At 46.2% G+C, this 17,192-nt stretch overlaps 2 protein-coding genes across 6 annotated transcripts in view; both read left to right on the top strand.

Moving 5' to 3' along the window:
* HOXA3 (homeobox A3) overlaps positions 1-17,192 on the top strand; it is a 44,544-nt gene that overhangs the window by 11,816 nt on the left and 15,536 nt on the right. For 2 of the 5 annotated variants that reach the window (XM_057504603.1, XM_057504604.1), the window contains exons 2-3: positions 325-426; positions 13,362-13,540. The gene's annotated coding sequence lies outside the window, so the exon portion shown is untranslated. Of the gene's footprint in view, positions 1-324; positions 427-13,361; positions 13,541-15,676; positions 16,028-17,192 lie in introns of those variants that run through there. The other 3 variants (XM_036897524.2, XM_057504605.1, XM_036897525.2) reach the window with 2 other exon arrangements.
* Positions 9,582-13,354, top strand: HOXA4 (homeobox A4). The gene is made up of 2 exons (XM_036897534.2): positions 9,582-10,315; positions 10,869-13,354. The coding sequence occupies exons 1-2, from the start codon at positions 9,688-9,690 to the stop codon at positions 11,213-11,215; spliced, it is 975 nt and encodes a 324-aa protein (XP_036753429.2). The 5' UTR covers positions 9,582-9,687; the 3' UTR covers positions 11,216-13,354.

Below are 17,192 nucleotides of genomic sequence, written 5' to 3'. Positions count from 1 at the left end.
AGAGCAGCTAAAGCGCAACTAGAGATTTGCACATTTACCGACTGCTTACACTGATGCCGTCTTTCCTTTTAAAAGTTATAAAACAGTAAACTTTATAAGCCCCAGTTCCGGCTATATGACATTTAGGTGCCAAATGAATAGGGTTTTGTCTATGAATTAGATCGTAAAATCATCCATAGCACAGACAGATCGGCTCACTGGCTATAAAATGTCACGTGGGGCCATTAAAGTAAGTTTTATGGTTTTGGGGAGTTGACATCCAACATTATATACCACATAACATATAATCTCACTGACGCTGGACTCCATTTGACTCTTTTGCAGGCTACGTGTGCCGCCTGGTCATTCAAATTGTCAATTTTAGGTCCAGAAGTGTCTAAACCACAAGTTCTCAAAACTCCGAAAAATGGCTCCCTCCAAGTTAAGGTAAGCTTGCCTCCTGAGCGCTTTCAAGTTTATCTGTACTCTGAAAACTTTCTTCCTCCATCTTTCTCTCACTCATTCTCTCTGTGGTTCAATGACTCTGAGGTTGTCTCTGAATTCAAAAGGGCAGAGCAAACTTTTTCTCTGTCCAAACGTGCAGCGCCAGGAGCCAGCTTTGAGGAGGCCCCACGGTGAAAAGCGCCTGTGGCCGCCGCATCCCAGGCCTAACTTTAATTGCTGCCCAGCCGCGGCTGCTAATGACTTCCGCTGCTCTCACCAGCGTGTAGAAAGATGGTTTTGGTTGTGCGAATGGGCCTGTGTGTGGAGACTTGGCAGGGTCGGCCCCCATTCCGGGGCGGGTGGGTCGGCTCCTGAGGGTACCGGAGCCCTAAGTGGGGGCCGGGAGACAGTGGGGCGCCTGCTGCGGGCGCCGAGGGCCGCGATGCGCTGGGATTGCTTGGGAGTCTGAAAGAAAGGCCCGGGTAGGGCCGAGGCAGATCTGGCGGGATTCCTTACGGGGCTGTGGCAATACGTCTGCGCAGGCTGAGGTCATTTGGCAGCACTGAATTGAGGCGGCTGCCTTGGGGGCCGGGTTCAGGCTGGCTCTTGAGAACCGGAGGGTGGCAGAGGCCGGCAGGACGCGGGCCGGGCCTGCAGGCTGAGTTCTTGGCTTGAAAGGCGAGGCTGAGGCCAGGACACTAGCGCCCACAGGATACTGGAGACCTCGCGTTCCCACCGCAAGGAGGACCCGCCACCCCCCACCCCCGCACCCAGGACCAGGCCCTGAACCTTGTTTGCCTGCATGTTCTTTTTATTTTGGTGGGACTGTTCTCACCCGCCTGTGAGTTTGAAGCAATAAACTTTATGGCCGGATTTAACTTTAGTCTTTGAATCCCCAGGCTAAATGAAAGGAGTTAAAGTGCTTTCTTTTCTTCCGCCTTGCCTTTCTTCTCCTCTTCTTTCCTTTTCCTTTCCTCCTTTGTAGAATTAAAACCTCTATGCACAGGGCCCTCAATAAGCAACTTAGGCATCCCCCTGGATAACCCTGAAGATCAGAGAAATTTACTTCCCCTCAACATACAAACTCTCTCTTCCAAACTAAAGTTTGGAGGGAAATCGAGTAGTCTTCAGTGCCCAACTTAAAAGTCCCCAGAGCCATTAGGTTGTTTTTCCTGACACATCATAAAGGGTAGTTTGGGGAAGAAATCGGTTGTTTGTCAGTAGGAGATTTCCGCCTTTCTTTTGTTAGCTGCTCTTTCTGTTTGATCCCAGGAAATTTACATAATCTATGATTTCCAAAACAGTCCCCAGTATTGCACCAACGGGTGAAGTAAGGTGAAATAAAAATTTTCCTGGATACAATTCCAACTTGGCTCCAGCCACCCACTCTGGCCCCAAACCCCCATTATTCGGTGGTAAAGCAGTGACTGGGGATGCTGTGGCCTGTCCTGGGGTCTTTCTCTGGATGGGTACCCACAAGAAACCTAGCAGATGTCCCCCATCCTGTTTGAAGAATTAAGCCAAATGAAAGAAAAAAAAGGGGGGGATCTTCGGTCTCCAAATGCTGTTCTCCTTAGGATCTGGGTAGTTTCTGCAAGTGCTAATTGGTAAAAATATGTATTGTACTAAGTACTTAAATTAAAGAAAGAAATTTAAAGTATAGATTTGGAATTTCAACAAACTTTATTGTGCAGAGGCCACTTACACCTAAGTCCAACAGATGTTTGTATATCAGAGGTCCAAAAAGCAAAACCTGGGTAGTTTTTTGAAAAATCAAAGCCCTCCCACAACTATCACTTCTCTGGAATAGTGGCAAGGTGAATTCGTGAAGTCATTTTTGTGTAACCTGTTAAAGTGAGCATTGCTACTTCAACCCTCAGGAAGATGTGTCGGCATCTTAGTGGGAAGTAGAATATAAACCTCTATTGGGGTTCTCTTTTGTTATTTTATATGTCTGAGAATTCTGGAGTCTTTGTTTTGCTGCTCTGCGTTTCAGGTTCTTCACTGGAAAAATACTGGGTTAAGGTTTTATTTTAGTTGCTCATTTGGTAATCTTGCTTGAGTGATTTCTTGGTGACCAAAATTAGTAGCAGAAAGAAGAGTGATAGGGTTGCTTGCAGGTACATTTGTTAGCTGCTGGAGGAACGTGCCTGGAGGAAGTGTCCACACCACCTCCATGGCCACACCCTACCCTGGGGTGTGGGAAGAGCAGAAGGGCTGTTGGGCTGATCTTCAGCACTACACAATATAGACAGTTTTCCCCAGGAATTAAAAAGAAAATTACAGATTGTAAATGTTGTCAGCTTGCTGACATCTGTCTGTTGCAATTTTCCTACAACTTTTGAGCTTAAAAGAGCAGGCCAACTAACATTGAGTAACATGACTTAAAACATACAGCATCCAGTCAAAATAATGTGAGTATTACTGGAGCAATATTTTTTCTTTCTTCTGCTTTCCTAGGAAGCATAGTGAAGAGAATGGCTTGTTATCTCCTCATTTGGCAGATATTTATTCTCGTGCATTTTTTTGGATTGTTTTTGCCAGAGAACTTACTTAGAAAAAAGAAATCTCTGTAATTGAGGGCTTTATGAAGACATCCAGCCTCAGCCGGTGGCAGAAGTGTCTGTCTGTGCTCCTCCTCTTGTAAAAGGAGAAGGTGTCCGAAATGTGCAGGGCCTCGTTTGTTTCTACAAGCTGAAGAGACAATATTTCCTGAACTATAAATATAATAGGAAGCTTCTGGTCACACTTACTTAGGGTTTTGAAGGTTTCCGTGGTCTAATTTCACAACATTATGTTAAGATTCCTTTTCTCCTGCTCTTTTCCTCGCTTCATTGTTGGTGGCTCTGGGAAAGCAAGACAGAATTTTCTATCAGAAAAGGAGTCATTTTCATTTATTGAGATGTAAAGAGTATTTATAGCCAAACAATTAGTGAGGAGAGAGTAAATTACATCCTGAAAGATGAACTATTAAAAAGGAAAGCCTTGGAAGCCTCTCCCCTGCCTTAGCTCGGGAATCTCAGAGGTGTGCCCGCCCTGGAGAGTGCAGAATGCTGTGGGCTCCATCCTTTGGCTCCTAAGGCAGGATCTCTTTCTGTTCAATGACAAAACTATAAATGGGACTTCCAGACAGAGCTGAGGGGGGCAGCCTAGGCTCCCACCCACATAGGAGAGGGGAGCCACAGTCCTAGCCATTCTAAACACCAGAACTGGAAGATCTGCCTAGGTCTGTCTTGTTTGTTGTTTCTCACAAAGAAAGCTGTCCCTCTCCTAGTAGGTCCTCTCCCCCGTAATCCAGTCTTTTCCATAATAGTATTTGTTATGAAGGTTATTGGGTAATTATTGCAATTTTGTGAAGCAGTCCTTGCTGGAGGTGAAGTCTGTCATCACCTAACAAATGACGCCCGCGCAGTTCACTGCCGGGTTAAGTAAATGCAGAGAAGATAAATCTGCACACCCTAGGAATCGCCAGCAGAGCACGCTTTAGTACAAGTTCACAGTCAACTCGCCTGCCTGGGCCAGCTCTTCCAACAATTAGGGCTGCATCTTTATTTTTAAATAAAGAAAAAACGTCTCCAACTCCCATTGACTGCTTTTTCCCCATCTTATTTTTTTTCTTTCACATTTTGCGAGTTTCCCCTGTCCTAGTGCAAATTTTCCTCATAAATATGATGAGTGATTTTGAAATAATCTCATTCCTACTTAAATGCTGACAGAAGGAGGTAGGAGGTTGATTTGACAGGAAATACAGTCACAAAAATATCCATTTTACCCTCTTATTCCAAAAGGCAGTTGGCAGAAACAGGGTGTCCCTGAGATCCTTGGGGGCCCCTTCCCCCTGAAAGAAGAGGCACAGCTTTGTGTATCTTTGTGATTGCAACTGCAGGTCAAAAAGTTGAGGGTCAAAAGTTTATGTTGTGCAGCACTCTTAGTCATCTGCCCAGACAGAGTTTGATGTCAATGTTAGAGCTGCGATCTTGACTATCAGCACGAAAGATAAAATGGCTTGGAGTGACGTGTGTATCACGGTATGGACTCCAGGTGAACCCTAGTGGTTGAATGACCTCAATTACAGAGGAAAGGATAGAAAATTCCTCTTTTCAAGAGTAATACATGCTGTATTTCATCTTGAATTATTGCTCCCATTCTGAGGGAATAGCAGCAGGTAAATAGGCATAGACTACTGAAACACCAACACCTTAGATGTTGGAGAACCAGGAGTCTGTAGGTTTGTCACAAAATTTAAAAAACCCTCACTACTCATGAGCCAACCTTTAAGAAATAATGTAGCAAGTTCCCCATGTTCCATCCTACCTTCCAAGGCAAGAGAACTGAGCAGGAAACTTCCTTTATTTGAAAATGGTAGTTTTGATTGGCCAGTTTGTTTTCTTTTTAGTATATATAATGATTCCTAAAGTGTGTGAGAACAAGAGCAAACACAGGCACTTCTTACAAAGCATATTCTTTACAGTTTTCAAACATGGAATGCTTTTTCTGAAACTCCTACCCACTAAATGCAAAATGTTCTTAAAGCTGGGGAGGGGAGGAAGCAGAACCCCTCCTGAAAGACACAGGATTCCTCCACCTCTCCACCAGTGAGAAAATGTTTATTGGTACCATGGAAATGTTCCCGTTGGTGGAAATTTTTCATTTTGTTTACTGTTAAACCTAAACTGAATGCAAGAGGAGTGCTAGAGTCTGTAAGTGAATAACTAAACTATAAAGAATATGCCATTTGTGCAAGAAGGTGAATCCACAAATGCCAGACCAGTTCATAAGACCACCATGAAAGGCTTCTGTTCTCCAGAAAATACTCTTTAAAAATACATTTGGGATAAAAGCTAAGGAGAGGGGAAGCAAGCTAAGGTAGAAAGTAGCTAAGAAAACGGATATTGTGTTAAGAAAGCCTATCAGAACCATGCCTTGTGTGTGAGTTGCAACTGGAGAGCTAAATAATATTTTATTTTTCATGCACCTATATAAGCTGTAAGTGTTGGTGCCATTAGAATCTACTTTCCAGGGGGACATACTTGCCTTTTCTATATGTTGATCCTTAATGCAATCAGTGTAGAAAAACAGAGAAGGAAAAGATGCCAAAATTTTCTAGGTTTTTCTTTTTAACTTTAGAGATAAGCTAATGCAACTACTCAGAATGCAGGGACGTTTAAGACCATCACAGTATATTCTGGCTGGTTGGATGTGCTGGTGCCAGGTACATTCAGTAGTAAAGTAAATATTTCTCAAACACTGCTTTCATGGAAATAATCTGATTGTTTCCACTATGCAATGTGTAAAGTTTTCACTCTGGCCAAGAGCTTGAAGTCAAATGGGGGTGTGCCAGAAGAAAATAGAAGAAAGGAACAACTGGTGATTGCTGCTACAGCAGTTAACACTTTTTTACATCTGGACTAGCAAAATTAAGAAAACTGAAACCCCCTCTGTTACTCACCAAGACAATTAATTATGTGTCTCTTCCTTGTTATTGCATTATTGGTCAAAAAGGTACCACACCTTAGAAACATGTCAGCGTCAATGATCATAGACACCTATTAACTAGTTTTTAAAGAAAAAGAAAAAAGGTACCTGCAGAAGTTACTGCTTTCAGAGTGTTTACTGTTTTATTTGGAGGATTTTGATCTTCCAGCCTTTCACACCATCTTGATTAACATTCTTGTATAATCCAAATACAATCCTTAGCCTGGGTCATGTTTATTATCATAAACTACTACAAGGAAATTACCCTCAAACAATTAATTGGTCAAATGGTTGATAAAAGTATTGCTTCTCTAAAATCATATGCCTAGTGTAGATGGAGAGAAGCCCTCAAATGCCACCATCAGGCAATTTGAAATTCAACCATTCCTGTGTACGCTCCAGAGACGTGCTTCAGATCGAGAACAGTCTGAGGGACTCTCACTCTAAAGAACAAAGGACAAATACAGTCAATGCATTCCATAACGTTTACATTTCCTTTACTTTTCCCCTCTTGGTTTTCCCTGAGAAGGAATGACCTGGGCAAAGCACCCTGCTCTCTAAAAGACACTGTATAGACCTTTTAGAAGCGCAAAGTCCAAGGCCGAGGTGAACTTCAGGTCAGTGCGTCTAACAAATATGAAAATGTCGGCTGGTGAAGGGCGCGCCTTGTGATTTAACAAAGACTGTCAATGTATAAGATTAATAAGAAACAAAATGCACACAGTGTCACTGTTCGGTCACTTTGAAACTTGGGACAAGGTTGCATTCAAGAGGGAAGGCTGTTCAAAATATATTCAAAATGATTCAAATCAGATTCAAACTAGGCTGCAAACACTGCCTCCCTCTCGCCCTCCTTCTCCCTTGGATTCCCTTCCCTTTCCTTCTCCATCTGGAATTCGAGAACATAATGAAAAGTTATTTCACTTAATGGGATTTTAAGACAGCTTTTGTTGGGAATATATGTTATCTCTGTACGTGGAAATGAGCAAATGTGCTTACCAGTTTCCAAGAAAAGGATAACGCTTTCACCCTGCTTGGAACTGGAGCCAGTTGGTGTGCGAAGATTAGCATGCTCTCTCTCTGCTCGATTTCAGGGCATCCCATCTTTTCTCAGGCAAGATGCTGCTGGTAAACTTCAGTTTGTTTATTGAGTTAGTTTCTTCCTGGTTTTACTTTGGTGTCTTGGATCTTATGTAAAGGCAAGAGTTGTGGGTTTTTTAAAAATGTTTTTTAAAGGATTATTTGATTCAATGGAATGGTGCTATGGCTTGCAAAGAGATTGTGGAAGGATCAGAAAAGGTACTGAGATTGTTTATTACAGCCATAAATCTTGCAGTAAAATGTCAAAATGTTCTTGTGTGAGATAACACTTGGTGGTCCTGGCTCCGTTTGTGTTTATGATACGAACCACAAAGACAAGTTACAGGCCTTGGGGGATTCTGTGTAAGCCCATCTTCCTAAAGTAATAGAACTGCATGAAACACAGCACAGTTAACTCGTTTAGGTTAACCATATACAAAACAGTGCCCATGCCTTGTTAATACTTTAAAATAGAAACTTAGTAGAAGGTTCTGAGGCTAAACAACATGAATTCTGTGTTTAGTGTCTGTAAATAATATTAAACAGACATGGTTAAGACCCTAGTATTCAAGACTGATTACATGAGGAGGAGGGTGAAATTTCCTTGTCATATTCTCCCCCTCAAGCTTGAGAACCCAGTTTTGTAAATTATACTATGTATGTATTTTTCATACAACATAGTATATAATGTATGTATGTGTTATTTTTTCTTGCTGTAGAGAGATATTGGTTTAGGCAGCTGTATTACAGGCTAGATATTTCCCTAAGTCTAGAGAGGATGTCTAAAGATTATACTCAGCATTGATTTCCTCTGTGGCTCAGATTTCATTAAAAATTGTTTTCTAGTTGCCTCACTTCGATGGAGAGCACTCTTCACAGACACACATCCAATGTGGAAAACCTCTTTGGACCACTTCAGGGTGATTCGTTAGAAAGCTAACATGATCCCTTTTTTAACCTCTTTTCCTAAATTAGTTTAAAGATTAGCCCCATTTAATAGGCTTTATGTGGCTGAGCATTAAATGGCTATCCATCAAATGGATATATTCCAGCATTTACTAACTCATATGAGTAACTGATACAAATGAAGATGGAATTGACATTCCTTTTGAAGTGTCTCCAGGCTTAGGCTGTAACTTTCCTTGTCTGCGTTCCAGACTCAGTTGTGAGCTGGCTGTTTATACTGTTTGAAAAACTAACGAAGGTGCACCAGCTGAAAAATCCTTGCTTTGCAAGCCAATATGAAGTATTTTTAGAATGGTGACTATGCTAGTTTGCATTGCTTTAATCTAGGCTGAAAAGTACAGGATCTAGTGTGTCTGTTACTTGGAAAAGGGATGGGATACGAGTAAGGCATCAGTATTTACTTCAAAGATCAACATTAGGTGGAATTAATAAGAAATGTATTTGTTAATAATGGTGTAATTAGTTTACTCATCAAATTTCAATTACCAAATGGCGGGCAACAGTCCTCTCTCCCCCCTTTCCTGAGCTGCTGATACCGTTAATATGCTAATTTTCATCAATTCAGAAATTATAGGCTGTCCTGTAAATATAACTTTAGCCTCAGATACCGCCTGAAACCATCCAAAAGACAAAACAATATTTTTAGCGGGAAAAGACCCGTCGGCGATCAAAGTGGGCACAGTGCCTATTCTATCCTTAGCTTGTTTTTGTTCGAGGATTATTCTAAAATCGGAAGCTGTAGGTTTCAAAGCTTGGTGTTGTGGAGGCGTTGCTTCTATCCCTTCCCACCGTTGAGCCACCTTCTCTCTCACATTCGCACTTAGTAAATGCGAGCATCGACACCTTCTTCAAATGAGATTCTATTAGAAAGGTTCCGATTTTTCTTAGGGAAACACCAAATAGATTGTGCCTCTAAAAAAAATCAAATACAAAATGCCAACCCAGTTATATTGGAATGGCCTTTTACATCTTCCGGAGGATTTCTCAGTTGCTCACCCACCCACCCTTTGCGGCTCCGGCCGGGCTTCTCAAAGCGGGGGTTCTTGGGCGGATGCGGCGAGAGCAAAGTGGGAAAAGGGATGAGCAGGTGAAAAAAAACGGGCCTTTGGGCATCATTCATTTTATTCCAGGGCCAGAATTAAACGTAGGCTACCCCTTTGGTCCCGACGCTATTCCCTACACCAGCCGACCTCGAACCCTGGGGTACGTCAGACCGGGCTACCCTGGACCGGAGGTCAACGCTGGGCCAGGGCTGCCCCGAGGCCTAGGTTTGTAGTTGGGCACGTAAAGGGCCCGGCCTGGATGTCCAGGAAGACCAGAAGCCTGACTGGCCCCAAATTCCCAGAGAGGCTCAAAGTTGGGGGATTGGGGAACCGAAGCGCTAGCTCCCTCCCTCCGCCAGGGCCAGACAGCCGTATCCATCAACCACCCGCGCGCTTCCTGATCCGGGTCCACGCGCGCGGCGCGCCCATTGGCGGGGGTGGATCACGTGGGGCATAGGCGGGGCGCGCGCAGAGCTGAGACGGAGCGCGTGCGCGCGGGCGGGGGAGGAGCGGCGCGAACTTTGGTGGTGTTGGCTGCGGAGGGAGGGGAAGGGGGAGGGGTGGGCGCTTGACAGCGGGGGATGGGAAAGGAGCAGAGAAAAGGGGGGGATGGGAAGCAAGGCAGGAGGGGGAGGGGCCTCGGCGAGCCCAGAAAAACGACAACGCGAGAAAAATTAGTATTTTTGCACTTCACAAATTAATGACCATGAGCTCGTTTTTGATAAACTCTAACTACATCGAGCCCAAGTTCCCTCCCTTCGAGGAGTACGCGCAGCACAGCGGCCCGGGCAGCGGAGACAGCGGCCCGGGCGGGGGGCCCAGCTACCAGCAGCCCCCAGCGCCCGCGGCCCAGCACCTGCCGCCGCAGCAGCCCCAGCTTCCCCATGCGGGCAGCGGGCGCGAGACCCCTGCCTCCTACTACGCGCCGCGGGCGGCCCGCGAGCCCTCCTACCCCGCGGCCGCGCTCTACCCTGTACACGGTGCTGCCGACACCGCCTATCCCTATGGCTACCGCTCCGGTGCCAGCCCTGGGCGGCAGCCGCAGTCCGAGCAGCCCACGGCGCACACCAAGGGTCCAGCGCACGGCCTGCATGCGAGCCATGTCCTGCCGCCCGGGCGGCAGCTCCCTCCGCAGCCTCCCCCGCAGCATCGCGCGGCGCCCCCTGCGCCCCCACGGCGCTGCGAGGCGGCCCCCGCCACCCCGGGCATCCCAGCAGGGGGCAGCGCCCCCGCGTGCCCGCTGCTCCTGGCCGACAAGAGCCCGCCGGGCCTGAAGGGCAAGGAGCCCGTGGTGTACCCCTGGATGAAGAAGATCCATGTCAGCGCCGGTACGTGGCGACGCTGGGGAGGCGCGGGAAGGTGGGCTGGGGCAGGGGCCGGGTTAGCGGGTCGGGGAGGGGGTCAGGAGGAGAGGCAGAGGGGAAAGGGGCCTCGGGAGGGCAGCCCCCATCTGGCCCAAGCTACAGTGGGTAGTGGGTGTGTGCGCGCCAGCCAGCCGCCTGATCTCAACGTGAGAACCTTTTCGTACCCGGGGTCCCTTTATCAGGAGATTTACGAGACGCCAAACTGTTAGGGCAGTAATTATAGCCCCCATAAATTTAATTGCCCTGGCAGAGGCTTCAGGCCGTGTGTCTTTGAAGCTTTTCTTCAGCCCCTATGCCCAGCACCATTCTTTATGGCTCTCGGGTGTTTCCCGTTGTCAATAGCCTGTGAAACATTTTCTTTTGCCGTTTTATGTGTCTTGCGTGAACTTGGTGTCAGGTTATTATATAATGATGATGTCCAATTGCTCTTCCCCACCCCACCTTCTCTCTCCTCCTTCTTTCCCTCTCTTCCACTCCCTCCTCCTTGGCTTCCTCCTTCGGGGTTATGGGCGTTCAGTCAACCCCAGTTATAACGGAGGGGAGCCCAAGCGTTCTCGAACCGCCTACACCCGGCAGCAGGTCTTGGAGCTGGAGAAGGAGTTCCACTTTAATCGCTACCTGACCCGGCGGCGCCGCATCGAGATCGCCCACACGCTCTGCTTGTCCGAGCGCCAGGTCAAGATCTGGTTTCAGAACCGGAGGATGAAGTGGAAGAAAGATCACAAACTGCCCAACACTAAGATGCGATCCTCCAGCTCGGCCTCAGCCTCAACGGGCCCGCCAGGGAGAGCACAAACTCAGAGTCCACACCTGCATCCCAACCCCCACCAGGGCGCCTCCACACCCATTCCCTCTTCCATATAATCTCCTAGAGATCTAGACGAGTTTCTTTTCCTCCCCTCCTTTTCTTCTCTCTTCTACCCTTTCCCCCATCCACCCTCCCCGTCTGGACCATAAAAGACCCCAAAACGAAACCCACCTTGGTGAAAAGGATAATAAAAAAAAGAAGACATTACCCCGGTAAGAGCGTATGTTAGTTGCTACCCAAGAGAGGACAATGGCCACGATGCTGGCTGGTGGAACAACCTATTGGCCTGAATAAGACTGCTAGGTTTGGGTACCCTGAGAAGGACCACTGCATCAAATACTTCTGAGATGGCTAAAGTCAGCAAAGCAGCCTATGCTGACTGAGGACATGTACATGAATACTTGTTGCAAGCAGAAGAAAACACCCTTTTCCCAACTTCCTTACATCCTCCTCCCCCATTAAGGAAGCTCTCATACAAGCTTGTGTTGAACTGAATATATGAGTAGACATTGTGGACCTCACAAGATTATTTAATTCTCAAAATGTGGCAGTTGATGTGACACATGTTAGTTTCCCTTCCTTGCGTTTATTTAAAATACTGTTAACAGAGATACTGGTGTCTTATTCTAAGACACAATCTTGAGGGAGAGGAGAGTGCATTTAGACCCATGTGCATTGTACAAATTGTGGTGTGGCTATATAAAAAGCCATGTGCTAAGAATAAACTCCGTTTAAAAAAACATTGAAGTTCTAAGACAGGATTGTGTGTTTCCTAATTTAATTTTAAAAAAGAAACAAGTTCTCTGGATTGAGATGCTTGACTTGCATGTAAAAATTTTGTAGATGGCTTGAGGTGTGTTCACTTGGACTGATTGTCCCATAATTTGTGTCAGTGTGTTCAACTTGAGCTGAACTCTTGTTAAGTTTGACCCACTGTGGGAAAAGTTCCAAAGAGCAGAAAGGCTCTTGAGTTCTGAGAGGGCTCCTCTTCTTCCCAAACTTGGCCAGGCTTTCAGCCTTCAAGTCTCTGTAAGGCACAGAAACGCGTCCTTCCCTGCAATGAAAGATGAAACCATGCAGTACTGTGGCCCAGGAGTTTCTGCAGCTGTTCTACATGCTGAACACCAAGCACACTTGGAAAGAAGTAGTCCCTTTGGTATTTATTGCACCTTCACATTTAATCTGCCTGTTTCCATGGAAATAAAAAATAGTTTGTGCAAAGGGTTGAGATTGCTTTTTGTTTCTTGGCTGTTTTTAAGGTTCTTTTCTTCCCTAGCTCCAGCTTGGGAATTTTTGTTTGCTTTTCTGTTTCTTTTCTTTCTTTCTTTCTTTTTTTTTTAAAGGAAAAGCTTTCAAAATAAACTGAGTTTTCTCAGTACACCCTCCAGAGTTTCTCCTGAGAAATGAAAAAGCGTAATGACATCCCAAACCACACCCCAAGCAAGGCAGACCTGGGAGTATTCAGTGCTGGCAGAAAGCCAAACTCTCAGCTAGGGTCACTTTCCTTAAATGTGCTTAGATCCCAAAGGTTGAAAATCAAAACCCACTTCTCAGTCTGGATAGCCTCAGTATTTGTTTACTGATTTACAAATCAGTAAAGAGGATTTAGACTTGGTAGTCACTGAAGGGAGTACTTTGATGCAGAAAACCAACAATGCTAGCCTCAGAATATTAGAACTGTCACCTGGCCTTGAATGAGTGCAGTTTTTAGTTCATGTAATAATTTTGGCAGAGATTGGAGTAGGCACTAATCTACCTTTGCAATATCAGAGGAATTTTAAGAACGTTTTTCCATCAATAGCATACCTTTAGCCGGTGGTCAGGGCTGGTACCGCTTTCGCCTCTTCTGCCCTGTGTGTGATACAGGCATGGGTGATCAGTTTGCTACCTATGAACAAACCAGATCTGAGAGGAAAATGATGGACACCAGTCTCTGAGGGGTCTCCACCTCTCCCCAGGAAAATTCAGAGACAAATAAATACACTTGGTCCCACGTCGGGCCAAACCTGGCATAAAGTGCATTTTATAAGGTGTGAACGGGTGCCAGGGATTTCTGGAGGCGCTGCAACTGCTGCTGAAACTTACTGACCCTCCCTCTTCTACAGGAACTTGTAAAACGAAATTAAATCGCGCTGAAAATAGCAATTTTCCCGGGGATCATTAATCACCTCATACAATAAATACTTCTTTGTAATTCAACAGCAATTCTGAAAGGCATTCTCTGGGAAAAGTCTGTGGAGAAGTGAGGGATCCTCTTGCAAATAATGTGGCCTCGGCAAAGACGGAGTATCTTGGCTGTCCGCTCAAAAAATGCCTAGACTGTTGGTGGAAAATGAGTGGTGGGCTGCAAAACTTCAAATGGCAGATTATCATCACTTCAGGTAAATTTTTACATTTCTCCTTTGTAGGGAAAGAGGGTTATGCGGACATCCATCAGTTTCATACTGAAGAGTTGCATGGGAGTGAAACGGATAACTTTCTTTTACTTACTCTTGTAATCTATCCAGAAGAGAGAAGATCGAGATTGTTTCTCTAATATTCCAGAATAGAAAAGGGGCATTTTTGCCTAAACTGTCTTGATTATTAAAATATTGGTAAGTATTGCAAAGCCAAAGTTATCCAAAAATGATCCAAATGATTGTATCATTTCTTCACAATGTTTTGCCTGTTTCAGATCTGGCCTTTAAGGAGCTTGTTATAACAGCTCAGAAAATCCCACTTTGGGCTTCAAAATCATGCATTGTCTTCCCTTTGCTAGGGCAACCATAAGAGTTCACCCAGAGGACAAATTTTCTCTCTCATTAATTGTTTTTTTTTTTTTTAAGCGAACCCTACTGGCCTCTCAAACCCTTGACCTTTAAAGACAGTATTTTGTATAAGCTCTGTAACTCTCCTACCAAAATGACCCTTACACATGTTCTTCTCTTCTTTCTCTTTCTTCCTTCTTCCTTCTATCTCTTTCTTCCTTCTTTCTTAACATACACTCATCTGCTTTAGTCACAGAACCAAGCTGTGCATGACTCTGGAGATAAAAGTTTTGTCAACATCTGAAATCAACCTAAACCGGATAGGAGACATTTTAATGGTCACAGTTTGAATTAAGTACTTAACACTCTCCCCTCTGAAGAAAAATGGCACTTTGCAGGCTCTCATTCCTAGTTTTGCTGAAATCTATGATATACCCGGTGTTTTATTACAGCAGGAATTCAACTGTGACAGGCATAGTAGAGTACTTAATACCCAGGATGGAGCTCATGGGAAGATTACCTAGATATATGGGGAGTGGGCCCTCTGCACAGCATCTCTGACTTTACACCCAGCTGTCCCAGGATGCCCACATTTCTCCCTCTGCTCAACCTCCTCCCCCTGGGATCAGTACCACCATCTCTCCTCTGTCCCCTTGCTCCCCTAAGCTTTTAAACAGTGCTGCTCTTCTCACTGCTGCCTCCCTCCAGCAGTTTTAACATAGAAACAGATCAACATAGAAATAGATCAGCAACTCTTTAGAATGGGAGGAAAGAAAAACCCCAAAGAATCAACGTAGCAAACACAGACCTGGGGCTTCCCATCTGAATGAGTGGGTTCTGTGCAGACAATAAGCTGTTCTTTGCACTTCTCTGGTCTCTGCATCCCTAGCCACTGTCCTGTATTGAAGAACACAAGATCACCCTTCCCAATGGCTGCTTCTGTTGCCCCTTCTCCTTATTATACACCACTGGTCCAAAAATAAACTGTTGCTTATTTCAGAGTGTGAGCTGGGGAAAATAGGAGGAAAAATATGTGTTCTAACTCTTTGAGAGCATCAGGGAGGCTGCTGGGGCTGTTGTGAAACATACTAATCTGAAATTTCTGTCTTGGAATTCTGGCATCTCTTCTTCTCAAGGCCCCAAGCTCATGTAGTAACCCCATCCCCATTTCAGACCAGCCCCACTCTCACTGCAACTAATTCCTGGAGCTAAGATGTGCCCTGATGGAAAGAATGCCCAACGTGAAAGAAATCTGGAGGCTATTTTGGTTCCATCCTCTCATTTTACTGATGAGAAAACTGAGGCAGCTGAATGCCCCTCCTCCCCACTATGTTCTTGTTTCTAAGTGTGTAGGTTGAATAGAGCCATTGGTCCCACAGTGGGTAGGGGGAAGTTCACAGGCATCTTTCCTGTGGAAGCCTAGTCTACCTGGAATAGACGTATGCATCTTGGCTTACACTTGACACGGACGCCACAGGTGTGCCCAGGTGAGGGAAGGAGGTTGGGTTCTTGCCTCATGCGCCGTCAAAGCAGCCCTGGGATGTTAACCAAATACCCTCAACCCGGGCCTGGAGACAGGCGGACTGCCCTCAGGGTTCAGGAAGGGACGGACGTCAGGGTGCCTGGGAGAGTGGTGGGCACAGTTCTTGTAGTCCTGGAGTGACTAATTCTGCTGTGCTCGCCCTGGGATTTCGGTGGTAGTCACTGGGTCGGGAGGTGGGCAAGTGCTTCTGCGTTCCGGAGGCCTGGAAACTAAAAAAGGCCAAACAAGTACCCCGGTTGCAGCAGATAAAGGTGTTGCGCCTGTTCAAGGGAAATAGTGAAATTGTAATCTCCGAGGTCACGTGACTCATTAAATAATTAATGCGGATCGTCAGGAATGGATTGGAGTCGTCAGGGCCTCACTAAGAATGAATCTCTCAGAAGTGAGTCTCCAACTTCCTATTTGATTTTAAAAAATACACACCCTCAGGTTTATCCCCAAAGGCCTTTAACTCCTTCTGGAGGCCTGGAGGGAGCCCTTCAGCGAGGAGGATCGGAGCTGGCGGGCCCACGCTGGGTCTTGCGGCTTTTTCTGCGGGATTTCTGCGAGACCGGGGAGCGCGCCGCGTCCGGGGAAACGTGAGTTTGGGCTCCGGTTTTCTGCGGTCACGTCCTGGCTTTGGTGATGAAGTGGGACCGATGCGCAGACAGTTGGTAATGTTATAATTCACACTGGGGACGGCTGCAGAGATACCACAGGACGGGCGCGCGGCTTTGTTCAATTTTCCCGGTGTTCATAAATCACCCGCTCCGGGCGAGCGAGGGAGCAAGCGAGCACCAAAAGCGCGGAGAGGCCACAGCGGCGGCCATTGCAGAGGGAGAGACCTGGGCAACATCTCTTTGTGACTCATTAGTCTGAACGATTTATAGGGAACCTCATCCTTGAATATTTGACTGGGGGATAAGGAAATAGCAACAACAGTAATAACCGTAATAATTACAATACTCCTAAGCGTCGCGGAGGGGAGGAGGGCGGCGGCGGATAGTGGCATAGTGGATCTTTCTGTGACGAAGTTGAGTGACAATGCGCAGGGTAGCTAAGCCACACCTTGCTCAGGGTCACGCCAGGAGCTCCAAGGCCAGGGGGCATTCCCTTTAGGGACTTAGAGGGCTTGTTTGAACAAGAAAAAGGGGCCCAGCATGGATTCTGAGTCCCAAGTGGAAGGTGGGGGCTGTAGGTCAAGGAGGTGCAGAGGGCAGCTAGCTGCTAGTTTTTGGCCACTTGTTCAATGTGTTAGGGGGCCTGAAGCCCGGGGGGTCAGGGGAGTTGTCAGCTATTTGGTAACCTCTCTGAGCACACTAATCAGCAGGATTGCATGGAAGCAGAATTGCCATTGACGGCTGGTTTTGGGCTAGCTGGAGTGTGGAGAGGCTGCCTGGGCCTGGGTGAAGGGGTTGTGGGACAGGCATAGAGCAGTGAAAGCAACTGAACCCCCAAGAGTCCCAGCCCAGTGAAGAACTCCAAGCCAGAGCCCAGCACTAGAAGATTTTTTGCCCCTTGCCCAGCATCTTCCCTCCACCGCCCGAAAGTTGGCTGACTACTTATTTGCTAGGTGGAGAGCAAGACAGGGTTGCAAATATGTTGAGGGACGAGGTGGCAGTAGAATTTGGGCATGATGCTGGGCGAGGCTTGGCTGAATAGGGTCCCCAGGTCGTGTATTGTCCAATGTCTGCTTCCTTACCAGTTTCTCCCAATTTCCATCAGCCTTAAATGGCCTGCTCTGAGGAACTGGGCACCGGGCAG

Source organism: Manis pentadactyla, chromosome 7 (genome assembly GCF_030020395.1).
Source record: "Manis pentadactyla isolate mManPen7 chromosome 7, mManPen7.hap1, whole genome shotgun sequence".
In the NCBI taxonomy this organism is placed as follows: domain Eukaryota; kingdom Metazoa; phylum Chordata; class Mammalia; order Pholidota; family Manidae; genus Manis; species Manis pentadactyla.
This window is presented reverse-complemented; position numbering and strand designations above follow the sequence as displayed.

Coding starts and splice junctions, on each gene's coding strand:
- HOXA4 (XM_036897534.2), top strand. CDS start 9,688: ATGACCATGAGCTCGTTTTTGATAAACTCTAACTACATCGAGCCCAAG. Junction 10,316..10,868: donor GAAGATCCATGTCAGCGCCG/GTACGTGGCGAC, acceptor ATGGGCGTTCAG/TCAACCCCAGTTATAACGGA.